Source organism: Leucoraja erinacea, chromosome 1 (genome assembly GCF_028641065.1).
Source record: "Leucoraja erinacea ecotype New England chromosome 1, Leri_hhj_1, whole genome shotgun sequence".
Classification (NCBI taxonomy): domain Eukaryota; kingdom Metazoa; phylum Chordata; class Chondrichthyes; order Rajiformes; family Rajidae; genus Leucoraja; species Leucoraja erinaceus.
The window spans coordinates 24,696,101-24,708,826 of NC_073377.1; the positions used below are offsets into that span (position 1 = coordinate 24,696,101).

Genomic DNA, 12,726 nt, shown 5'->3' on the forward strand with positions numbered 1-12,726 from the left:
ACCAAGCATAGACTTGGTGACCGTTTTGCCGAACACTTGCATTCAGCCTGCGAAGGTCTACTGGATCTCCTGGTTACTAACCATTTAAACTTCCTTTCCCATTCCCATACTGACATTTCCGTCCTGGGCTGCCTCCACTTCCTCCTAGATTCCTTCCTCTGGTTTCACAATTTGCATCTCTTCATTCCTTTTGTATCACACCTTTTCTTCAATTCTGGCCTTTGTCCAGCCATCTGCTTATGAAACTCCACCCTATAACCTACCATGCTTTATCCTGCCCCAGCTCTCTTCTTGCTTTCTACCTCCCCCCCCCCCACCGCACCCCTGACAATCAGTCTAATGAAGGCTCCTGGCCCAAAATGTAATCTATCCATGTACTCCAAGGATGCTGCCTGACCCGCTAAGTTACTCCATCCAGTACATTGTATCTTGTTTTGTAAACAGGCATCTGGTTTCTCCATATGACCAATGTTTACTTCCCTGCCTTGATCAGTTTTCGTAGTTATCTACCCAAATAAATTCAATCAATGTAGTAAGGCACCATTTCTCCTGCACAATCCCATGCTAATTGTCTGAAGAAGGGTCTTGACCTGAAATATCAACTCTTCTTTTTCTCCAGAGATGCTGCCTGACCCGCTGAGTTACTTTAGCATTTAGTGTCTATCTCACATGCTAATTGCCTCAGTCCAACCCGTCTTTGTACATAAATCCTATCTCTTAGTGTTTTCTCTAATAGCTTCCCTACTACTGTTGTAAGGCTCACTGGCCTGCAGTTACTTGGTATATCCATGCGACCTTTCTTAAATAAAAGAATAACATTTATCCAGCATTTCACTGGTGACAATCAAAAGTGGAAATATCAACTGATAGCTGGGGCCCTGGCAGTGACATTTCAAAGCTTGCTTCTCATAGTTTATTTTGACATATCAATGGATTAACCAACCGTTATGTCTTTCATAACATCCCATACTTCCTGCTTCTAAATACTGACCCCCTCCAGATTATCCACAGACCCCTCACTGAAGTCATTTCTACACCATTCTCCTTGGTGAATGTAGATGCAAAGTATTGATATTGAATTCTCTAACTTCAAGTAACCCCAGCATTCCGTCTCTATCCCTCCCTCACCCAAGTCACTCCAGCTTCTCGTTTTTATTCAACAACCAGCGAACAATGGCCTGATTCCTTTATCATCATTACTTTTTTGCATATCTTTCGTTCGTTATTCTTTATCTCTCAACATCATCATGTATATCTTTTGTTTCCCTTTTCCCTAATTAGTCTGAAGGAGGGTCTTGACCCAAAACGTCACCCATTCCTTCTCTCCAGAGATACTGCCTGTCCCGCTGAGTTACTCCAGCTATTTGTATCTAAATTAAACTAAACTAAACTCTTTGCCCCTAATGATATTATTGTCCCAGTCAATATCTGAATTGTTGAAATACCCCACCATCCTTGCTCTGTGTTTCTTGCAAATCTCTGTTATTTTCCTGCAAATATACTCCTCTAGATATACAGCCCGCTACAGTACTTGGCAACATGTAATACAGCCACAGATTTGCTTCTTAACACTCAACAGATTCTGTTCATGATTGTTCCCAGACACACTCTTCAGCACTGCAATATTTTGCTTAATAAATGCCCACATTTGACTTTCTTCTCTTCCCAATTATCCTGGGCCTTCACCCTTTATTTTGTAATCTATATGGTTAATTGCAGTTGTTAGTGGCCAACCCTGTTTAATACTTTACATCTGACCACCAGAAAAAAGGGTGCATGCAATGTGAGAGTGAAGGGGATTATATTTCCATACAATCACCAGTGGATAGAATGGTTAAGAAGGCATAGGGTCTGAAGAAGTGTCTCAACATGAAATGCCACCCATTCCTTCTCTCCAGAGACGCTGCCTGTCCTGCTAAATTACTCCAGCACTTTGTGTCTATCTTCGATTTAAACCAGCATCTGCAGTTCTTACCTGCACATATGGTAAGATTGCATTAATTAGTTGGGGCATTGAGTATAACAGTCAGGAAGTCATATTGCAGCTTGACAAAAATGCTGGAGAAACTCAGCAGGTGCGGCAGCATCTATGGAGCGAAGGAAATAGACATCAGTCTGAAGAAGGGTTTTGACCTGTTGCCTATTTCCTTCCTCCATAGATGTTGCCACTTCTCCAGCATTTTTGTCTACCTTCGATTTTCCAGCATCTGCAGTTCCTTCTTGATCATGTTGCAGCTTTATGGGAGTTTCATTAAGCAGCTTTTGATGTATTGCATGCCATGGGGTAGTGATAGAGGCAAATGGGGGAGTGGTGTTTAAGAGGCTTTTAAATTGACACATGTCTGTCTGTCCCATCTTTGTGTTCTAACAGTATGTGTTAAATGTATGTTTTTAGTGTTCTTTAGCTCGTTTTATGTGGGGGGGGGGGAGTTGAGGGAAACTTTTTCAAATCTCTTACCTCGACGGAGATGCGATTTGTTTCCGTGTCGTATCTCCGTCCGCACTGCGATCTATCATTGAGGAGTTGGCGGCCTTTGCAGGCGACCGAGAGCTCCACCGCGGGGTGCTTGCGGGGCTTTAACATCATGGAGCTCGCGATCTCAGGTCAGAGACTTGACTTCGGGAACTCCAAGCCGCAGGAGCTTCGATCGCCCCGGCGGATGGTTCGATGAAGATTCAACTTTTTTACCTTCCATCACAGTGAGGAATGTGGGAATCTGCTGTGGTGGATGTTTGTGTTAACTTTTATGTAGTTGGATGTCTTGTTGCTTGTTTTTTTCCCATATGGCTGTATGGTAATTCGCATATCACTGTACCTTAATTGGTACATGTGACAATAAAAGATCTTTGAAACCTTTGGAACCTTTGACCTGCATGGACTTCCCCGGGATCTCCGCTTTCCTCCCACACTCCAAAGACATACAGGTTTGTACGTTAATTGGCTTGGTAAAATTGTAAATTGTCCCGAGTGTGTGTCGGATATCACTGATTGTTAGCTAAGGGAAGTTGACAACGAGGCATACAATGGAAAATGTAATCAGGAGAACAGTCAGACTGGTTGGAGAACTTGGATAGGGGAGGGATGGAGAGAGAGGGTTGCTTGAAGTGAAAGAAGGCAATGTTCATACCGCTGGGTTGTCAGCTGTACAAGTAAAATATGAGGTGCTGTTCCTCCAATTTGCATTTGGCCTCACTGACAGTGGAGGGGACCCAGGACAGAATGGGAATGGGAGGGGGTGTTAAAGTGTTTAGCAACTGGGAGATCATGTAGGCCTGTGCTTGGTCTTGCTGATATTTAGGAGTCCACACCTGGAACAGCGGATACAATAGATGTGGTTGGAGGAGGTGCAAGTGAACCTCTGCCTCACCTGAAAGGGCTGTCGGGGTCCTTGGTAGAGGGGGGGAGGTATAGGGATAGGTGTTGCCTCTCCTGCGGTTGCAGGGGAAGGTACCTGGGGAGGGGGTGGTTTGGGTGGGAAGGGATGAGTTAACCAGGGAGTTGTGGAGGGAACGGTCTCTGCAGATATGGAGGGAACAGTCTCTGCGGACCCGAAACATCGCCCATTCCTTCAATTCTGAGATGCTGCCTACCCTGCTGATTTCCTCCAGCATTTTGTGTCTATCTTTGGTGAAAACCAGCATCTGCCATCCTTTCCTACATATTCGGTCTAAAGAGAACTCTTCAAAGATTTTTACTTTTTCATTTGTACTTCTGTTGCATTCTTTACAAGGTTTCCTTATAGAAGTGGACAAATATTTTTAATGGGAAATGTAGGTGGCTGTTGAATTGTGGAAAGATGATCTGATTTTTGTGGGCAATATAATATAGGATAATGGGTGTCAAGGGTTATGGGGAGAAAGCAGGAGAATGGGGTTAGGAGGGAGAGATAGATCAGCCATGATTGAATGGCAGAGTACACTTGATGGACCGAATGGCCTAATTCTGCCCCTATCACTTATGAACATATAAACTAATGAATGATTCCCATGAGGCCACTTTGAGTCTGCTCTGTGTTAAGAGCGATATACCTAATAAAGAGCACCCCCTGCTGTTCGTAATGTGTAATGATGCCTTTTCAAACATTCATGTTTGTAACTTGTTGTAATAGCTATTGTAATAGCTATGTTACAACCTATTGTAACCTAGTATTATTGGTATTACTGAAGCATTGATGTTTTGGAACATCCCAAGGAGCTTGAATCCTCTGTCTTGATGTGTCATGGAAGTTGTTGGTTTTCAAAGTGACATATTTTCCTAAACCCACATTTGTGGAGGATTGGCTTTGATAGACCAATGAGAAGGTTGTGTAGCCTACTTTGATTGCCAATAAATGTTGTGCTGAAATTCAACTGGTGAGTGATTTTTTTTTTTTCAAATTGTCCTAATCACTGTTGGCATTTCTGCGCAAGGACTTTTCCATGCTGGGTTTCAGAAAAACACAAAGAAATTGGAAAAACTGCATATTTAATTGTTCTTAACTCGTTAATGTTGAATTTAATTTAGATGTTACTTGATCACCTTTTGATGTAGTGATGAATTAATTTATATTTCTTACTCTGAAGGAAACATTGCTTTAAATATTTAACTGTGATTCAAAGAATTTTGAGGGATAAAGCATAACTGTTGCATCTTAAATGATTTAACGTGATTTGTATTTTAAGTATTTTAAGGAGAGACAAATTTCATTGCTTTATCAAATTTATGATTTATTGCAGTAATTATTAACTGAGAAAGTTACCAATGCAGTCATAAATGCAACAAATGTTGCTAAAAGATTCTCCCAAAGCTGAATAATGTAATTTGTTTTTAATTACATTCTAATTTTCTTGCTTTGATGATTTGGAACATCACAAGGAGCTTGAATCTTCTGTCTCCACGCCCACGGCCATAATCTGTCATGTAATATGTTGGCTTTCAAAGTGACCGTATGGTCTGTGAATCGTAACGATTCAAACAGCCTGCTTAATCAGTGGTCAAGTTAGTAAAAAACGGCTTGGATTTTTAATAATATCATTAAACACCAGAGAATAAGCCAAGGCAATAAAAGTCCTGGTACAAAACAAGATATTAATAAAAGATAGACACAAAATGCCGGAGTAACTCAGGCAGCATCTCTGGAGAGAAGGAATGGGTGACGTTTTGGGAAGAAGGGTTTAGAACCGAAACGTCACACATTCCTTCCATCCAGTGATGCTGCTGATCCCACTGAGTTACTCCAGCATTTTGTGTCTATCTTCAGTTTAAACCAGCATCTGCAGTTCCTTCCTACACAAGATATTAATAAAAGTGAACAAAAGACTGGTGGGTATGAAAGAACTGCGTAAGGAAGGAAATATATCAGTAAAATGGCATTGTTATTTATGGGGGATGGTGGTGGGGTCTGGTTGTGTGTGGTATCAAGAGCTCAAGGATGAGACAGTTGAAGATTTAATTAATAATGAAAGAATAAAAATCATGCAGGATATCAGGGATTTGGGGATATTCACCAATCCTCCACCTCTGTCTTCAGTCTGGTATATCTATTTTGGTGCCTTTCCAAAACCTTCGCGTTTTCCAGAGCATAGAATAATAATATTATCTTTTATTGTCATTGCACATAAATGCAACGAGATTTGGAATTGAAAGCAACATCCTAGGGACAATCTCAGCTGAAAATCACAATGTCCCAATCTGTGGACTGCGGAGTCCCATGTGCTTTATTGAGGATATTGATAAATGATGTTTCCAAGATTGGTGTGCAACATGCCCAGATCCAGCAATTTATTAATTCATAAATCATGGGAGCAGAACTAAGCCATTCGGTCTATCAAGTCTACTCCGCCATTCAATCATGGATGACCAGTTGTTCCCACTCAACCCCATTCTCCTGGCTTTTCTCCGTAACGCTTAACATCGTTACTAATCAAGAAACTGCCAATCGCCGCTTTAGAAAGACCAAAAGACAGCCTCCACAGCCGATTGCGGCAACGAATTCTACAGGGTCACCCTGGCTAAAGAAATTCCACCTCATCTCATAGTCAAAGTCAATTTTATTCGTCACATGCACCCAAAGGTGCAGTGAACTGAATTTGCCAGCAGCAATATACTTAAAAAGAACACGCACTACACAATAAAATGTAACGCAAACATCTACCACAGCATTCTTCACTGTGGTGGAAGGCAACAAAGTTCAGCCAATCGTCCTCCTTATTCACTGTGGTCGGGGCCATAAACCCACTGTAGTCGCCGCTACGGACGGCCCGATGTACAGGCCCTCTCGTCGGGATGATTGAGACTCCGACATCGGGACGGTCGAACACACTCCGCGGCTTGGGGGTCCCGAATTGGCACTTTCCTACCGGAGACTGCGGCTTCAGGATGTTATAGGCCGGCGGTCGAGGCTCTTCTCCGGCAAGCCCTGGCGAGGGATTCCAGGCTCCGGATCTAAGTCCACGCCCCATGCCCACGGCTAGAAGCTCCGCGGACCACAGTCCCATGATGTCAAAGTCACCAGGCCAGCATTCGGAGCACTCCTCTATGGCGACTCCTGGCAAGGGTTCGCCCGCTCCGCGATGGAAAGTTCATGCTGCGCCTGCTGCTGATGCTCCGGGCCTGACTCCGGGAAAGGCCACTACAATCCATGCTGTTAGACCGCGAGGGAGGCGACATGGAAAAAAGTTGCCGCTCCGTGGAGGAGGCATCCAACCTTCACCCCTTTCCCCTCCCCACCACCCACCACACAAGACATACCGTGAGACACCCAAACCACCACTAGACACACCAAGAAAAACAAAAAAAGTAGAAATAACGAACACTGGCAGGGCAGCCGACTCACCGCGCCCCCGACTCACCGCGCCCCCACCGAGCACTTTCATCTCCTTTCTAAAGGTACATCCTTTTATTCTGAAGTGGTGCCCTCTGATTTTCACTCGTGACAACATCCTCTCCACATTCACTCCATCCAGGCCTTTCATTATTCGGTAAGTTTCAATGATGTCCCCCCCAGTTCTAATACTTTTTGCCTTTGCCATTCAGCCAACCTTCTATCTCTGCAAGTATCGTCTCTCTAACACCATGACTTCTCACCTTGTTTAGCAGCCTCATGTGCTGCACTTTATCAAAGGCTTTTTGAAATACCAAATTAACAACATACTCTGACTCTCCTTTGTCTATCCTCTTTACTGTACTTCCTCAATGAATTCCAACAGATTTGTCAGTCAAGATTTCCCCTTCAGAAAACCATGCTGGCTTCGGCCTATTTTATCCTGTGCTCCCAATGACTCATGCTTAATAATGGACTCTAAAATCTTACCAATCATTGAAGTTTGGCTAACCGGCCTATAGTTTCTGCTCTTTTACCTTGTTCCCTTCTTGAACAGTGTAGTAAAATTAATTGCATATCAGTGACTTCAGTGGCCCAAACATTGAATTTTGAAATTGTTCACCCCTCGCCATTAATTTGTGTTTTTACTGCTGCTACCCTTGTTTTAAATTTCAAGTTCTTCAATTTTGTGAATAAACCAACTTCAACTTTTATGTCTGTGAACACAAAAACTGACTGTTCTTATTGACGTATATTCCACTTGCCATTTTGAGATCTGCGATTCCCAGTGCTTTGGCATCCCCTTGTCTCTCGATAAGATATGATACGATAGAACATTATTTATCCCAGGAGGGAAATTGATCAAAGTAGATTGCAGGATTGTGACTGGAAGCCACTCATGCCTGCCTGCTGTTCTCTGCATCATTCATATAAATTGCACCTAAGCCATTTGAAAAGCTGGGTTCATTACATCAGCTGTGAGTTTTCAGCCAGGAATTGGGGAAGAGCTGAGTAGCAGTGAAAATGTTTTAAATGCCTGCTGTTCGATTTTCTTATTGAGAGGCACAGCAGCCAAACAGAAGTGGTATAAAGGAGCGTCCGTTGCAGCAATATGGCAAACAACTTAGTTAACATTATTAATACATCTGTGGATGACAACAATATTGGTATTGTGGTTGACAATGAGGAAGGGTATCTAAGTTTACAATAGGATCTTAGTTTAGTTTTACTTAGAGATACAGCGTGGAAATAGGTTCTTCAGGCCACTGAGTCCATGCTGACCAATGATCATCCATACACTAGTTCTATCCTACACACTTTATCGTTCTTAATAGTAATTGGAATCAGTTGTTACATCAAATTGTTACATGCATTTCATTGTACACTTTGTCGTTCCTGTTCACGGTACTTCTCCACAGCTATTTCTTGAGCACAAAGGATTTCTAGTATTATAATAAATATTTCTAAAGACAACAGATGTTATTTTACCAGCCAGTTAATTATATACAATGGGGAATTTTGTTGGATTTCAGGTACTGCTCAAAGAAGCTGGAGACAGTTTAACTCGTTCTGACTCCTTAATGCTTGGTGCTACCATTGAATGGTTGTTTAAGATGGCTGGCCAAATTTGCTCTGCTCTTGAGAAGAGAAATGCATCATCGCAGTGCACAGTAAAGGGCCTGTCCCACTTAGGCGCCATTTACGCGGCATTTACGTGACATAATTTACGCATTACGACGCACAACGCACGGGTCGTGATGCATGCATGGTGTGCATTACGTGTGCATGGCGTGCATTACGTGCACATTGTGCGCGCATGGTGCGCGGTGATGTAGGCAGTGATGCGTGGTCGCACGCGGTGCCCCAGGATTTTGGGATTCACAAAATCTTCGCGGGCCACCTGTGTGACGCGCAAATGACGCCCAAGTGGGACAGGCCCTTAATTCAACTTTTCTGTTAATTAGGCTCTGATTGTCGGACAGAATTGAAGTGAATGTTAATTTTGACATTTTTGTTCTCCTTTGTCTAGTGATCCCTATGTGAAATTATCCCTGTATGTGGCCGATGAGAATCGGGAACTTGCTTTGATTCAGACAAAAACAATTAAAAAGGTAGGTTTCAGAGATTTATTTTGCTTGCCATAAATGCACGAAATCTGTTGTTCGTTGAGATTTACAAGGGCTCTTTGTAATTTGGTCAAAAGAAATAAAAATAAATGTTTAAACTTCTTCATTTTAACAAGTGGGGTAGCACAGTGGCCAATTGGTTCCCAGGTAAACACAAAATGCTGGAGTAACTAAACTGGACAGGCAGCATCTGTGTCTGAAAAATGGTCTCAACCCGAAACATCACCCATTCCTACTCTCAAGTGAAATAGAATCTGAACATTTTGGACAAGGGCAATTCAACATTATGATGGGCCTGAGAATAATGATGCTAGAGATGGATGTGACATCAATATAATACTGTCATCTTGGGACACTCCCAGTGCACTCTGTGTGTATATCAGGAGCAGAAGGTAGCCAGGGAAATTGTGTTATTCCTTATAGACCAGATAGGTAATCTAAATATTTAGCTAAGCAATGAGGGTGAGATCACAAAGAAAGTCTGTTTAAAGAAGGTTATTTGTAGGTCAATATTAATGAATAGATACTAGATGTCATGGAAAGCATTAGGTTTGATAAATCTCCAGGGATGGACGAGATCTACTCCAGAATGCTACAAAAAGCAAAGGAGTCGGAAACCTGGGGTCCTGACGGATGTCTTTGCATCCTTTGTAGACACACTTGACTACAACATTAACTCTGAATTGAATATATAAGGTCATAAAGTAATAAGTAATAGGAGCAGAATTAGGCCATTCGACCCATCAAGTCTACTCCGCTGTTCAATCATGGGCGATCTATCTCTCCTTCCTAACCTCATTCTCCTGCCTTCTCCCCACAACTCCTGACACCGTACAGAGTCAATAGCCATTGACCTGGCCTCCACAGCCTTCTGTGAGAATTTCTGACAGGAACAATACATGAGACAAGAGATGGCAAATGGATCTATGTTTGGCTGTTTTGTGGGATCAACATTTCAGTCCTTCGAGGCCTGCGTGCCTTCCTATATTTCTGTGATAGGGAGTCAGAGAGCTACACAGGCCCTTTGGCCCTCCTTGAGCATGCCGACCAAGTTGGCATACTGGGCAAATCCCATTTGCTTGATTTGGCCCATAACCCTCCAAACCCTTCCGATCATGCAGATCCGCCTAATGTATTTTCAAAGTTGTCATTGGATCCGCTTCAGCTGACAGCTTGTTCCAGACACTGACTACCCTCGAGTGAAAAAGGTGACTCCGAGGTCTTTCCTAAGTCTCTCCCTTCTCATCTTAAGCCTATTGATGATTATAGAATCTCGTACCCAGGGAAAAAGACTGAGCATTCACTTTATCCATGCCTCTCATGATCTTGTATACCTCATAAAGTCACAACCTATCCAACCTCTAATTCAAGCCTGCAAGCCCATGTGACACCCAGGAGAATCTTTTCTGGATTCTTACTTCAGACATGTGTAACAAATTCCACCGTCCAAGCCCTTCACACGATGGGAGGCCTAGTAAATATTAAGGAATTTGGAATTTCGCACAAATACTACCCTTTTATTTTTTCTATTGTCTGCCAACTCTCGACACATCTGCTCCTCTTATTCCCACTCATTATTGTGTGGCATGTAATACAGTCCCATCAAAATGATTATTCCCTTCCAGTTTTTTAAGTTCACTCAATGAAGTCTCACTAAGTATTTTCTAAGTAAAGGAGTAGTTATCCTTTCCCAATCAAAAGGACATCTCCCCCTTCTATCTTGCCTGGATCTCTATCACAGGGGTCGCATCTATATCCTGGAACATTGAGCTGTCAGTCCTGCCCTTCACTCAGCCATGTTTCTATTATAGCTATAATATTCCCACTTCACCAGCCTCTTGATGGCTATGAAACACCCGTTTCCAATAAGGCATGAACATTTGATTAATTACAAAGAAACCATGCCGGCGCCTCAACTTACGTAGAGGTGTAAACAGATTCGACATGTCTCCGAATATTCAAACAAAGTTCTATTTTTGTCCTGTAGAAAGTATCCTAACTGGTTGCATCGTGGCTTGCTACGGCAATACCAATGCACAGGAACACAAATACTGCAGAGAGTGGTGTACGCATCCCTGTCCATCTCAGGCACAACTCTCTCCTCCATTGAAAGCATTTATTTGAGAATTAAGGGACTGAAGTTTAGGGGTAACATGAGGGGGAACTTCTTTACTCAGAGAGTGGTGGCTGTGTGGAATGAGCTTCCAGTGAAGGTGGTGGAGGCAGGTTTGTTTTTATCATTTAAAATGAAATTGGATAGTTATATGGACGGGAAAGGAATGGAGGATTATGGTCTGAGTGCAAGTATATGGGACTAGGGGAGAATATGTGTTCGGCACGGACTAGAAGGGTCGAGATGGCCTGTTTCCGTGCTGTAATTGTTATATGGTTATATGGTTATGGTTATTTGGGATGCTGCCTCAAGAACGTGGCATCCTATTAATGAGAATCCCCACCAGCAATATTTTTTTTCCTTTGCAGTTTGAGTCTTTGGTACACTATTCCTCTAAGGGCTGTAAAAGCAGTCTTTGAATGTTCCAAAGGCAGATGTAAATGAACATCTGATAAGCAAAGGAGTGAAAGGTTACTGCAGATGGTTTGGAATGCAGAACTGAGATTGCACTTACACCAGCTGGAGAAAGTGGTTTTGGCTTGAGGGGCAAGCAGCCTATTCCTGTTCCTAAAGTTATGGTTGAACGAAATGTAATGCTAAAGTCTCCTCTGTTCTCTTCTCTCCTGCCTTCCACCTTCAGTCCATTCCATTTAGTGCACCTCCTAAAGTGTGGCAGGCAAGATTTAAATATTGTGGACAGACACCATATATGCTGGACATTTGGGTCTGAAGAAGGGTCTCGACCCGAAATGTCACCCATACTGTCTATCCCGCCTGTCTCGCTGATTTACCCCAGCATTTTGTGTTTATCTTCGGTGTAAACCAGCATTTGCAGTTCCTTCCTACACTTTAAATATTGTAGTGTTGTTTCAAAGTGCCACCGTCTTGCTCATTTGAACCCTTGTTGAATGAGAATACAATGTGGAGTGCAGTTTGTACAGGCTGCATGCTATGCTGAAGTCATTAGTTATAATGAGCTGCCTGCATGAATTTGCAGCCTAGGTGCCAGTTATTGGTTAATGGTATGATTATTTTCAGGCATTTGACATCACTTGTGTGGTGTTGCTTTTAAAAAATATTTCTTGAGTAATATATTTCTTGAGTAATATATTTTTTGAATTTGATTAAAGCATTTAATTGTAGATGCTTCCACAATACATTTGTACTGTGTTTCGGTATCTTTTCCTTTATTGCAGCTTGAATTCACTGTCATCCTTTCCACAAAATACTGTCAGCATTAGATTACTATTAAGCAAGTGTGATTTGTGTCTGTTCTTGTCAAGTGGGAAGTGAAATATTCACTGGCTAACACAAGTGCAAGCTTTCTCTTTGGTTACTGCAATTAGATACTTTTTTATCCAGGAGATGGATAACTTTTGAGGTTATTTGTATTGACATGCAGAAGCAACATTAATATCTTCAATTTTCTTTTGCAGTCACTGAATCCAAAATGGAATGAAGAATTCCTTTTCAGGGTAAGTGATAATAAAGCTCTTCATTATTTTTCTTTTGGCAATAAATGACTGACTCTGTATACGTGTTCATTTTGTGGCTATATAATAGCTCTAGAATGATAAACTCAATGCTTAATGATGCAGACAAAGTTTGTTGAAATGCCACAGTGAAAATTAAAAAATCCAATTAGATCACCAAAATCCCAAACAAAAGTGAAGAAGGGTTTCGG

General features: G+C 42.2%; 1 protein-coding gene across 2 annotated transcripts in view; it reads left to right on the top strand.

Moving 5' to 3' along the window:
• nedd4l (NEDD4 like E3 ubiquitin protein ligase) overlaps positions 1-12,726 on the top strand; it is a 391,568-nt gene that overhangs the window by 171,959 nt on the left and 206,883 nt on the right. For both annotated transcript variants that reach the window (XM_055665427.1, XM_055665728.1), the window contains exons 3-4: positions 8,833-8,914; positions 12,479-12,517. In XM_055665427.1, the coding sequence (XP_055521402.1) occupies positions 8,833-8,914; positions 12,479-12,517 (121 nt within the window). The remainder of the gene's footprint in view (positions 1-8,832; positions 8,915-12,478; positions 12,518-12,726) is intronic.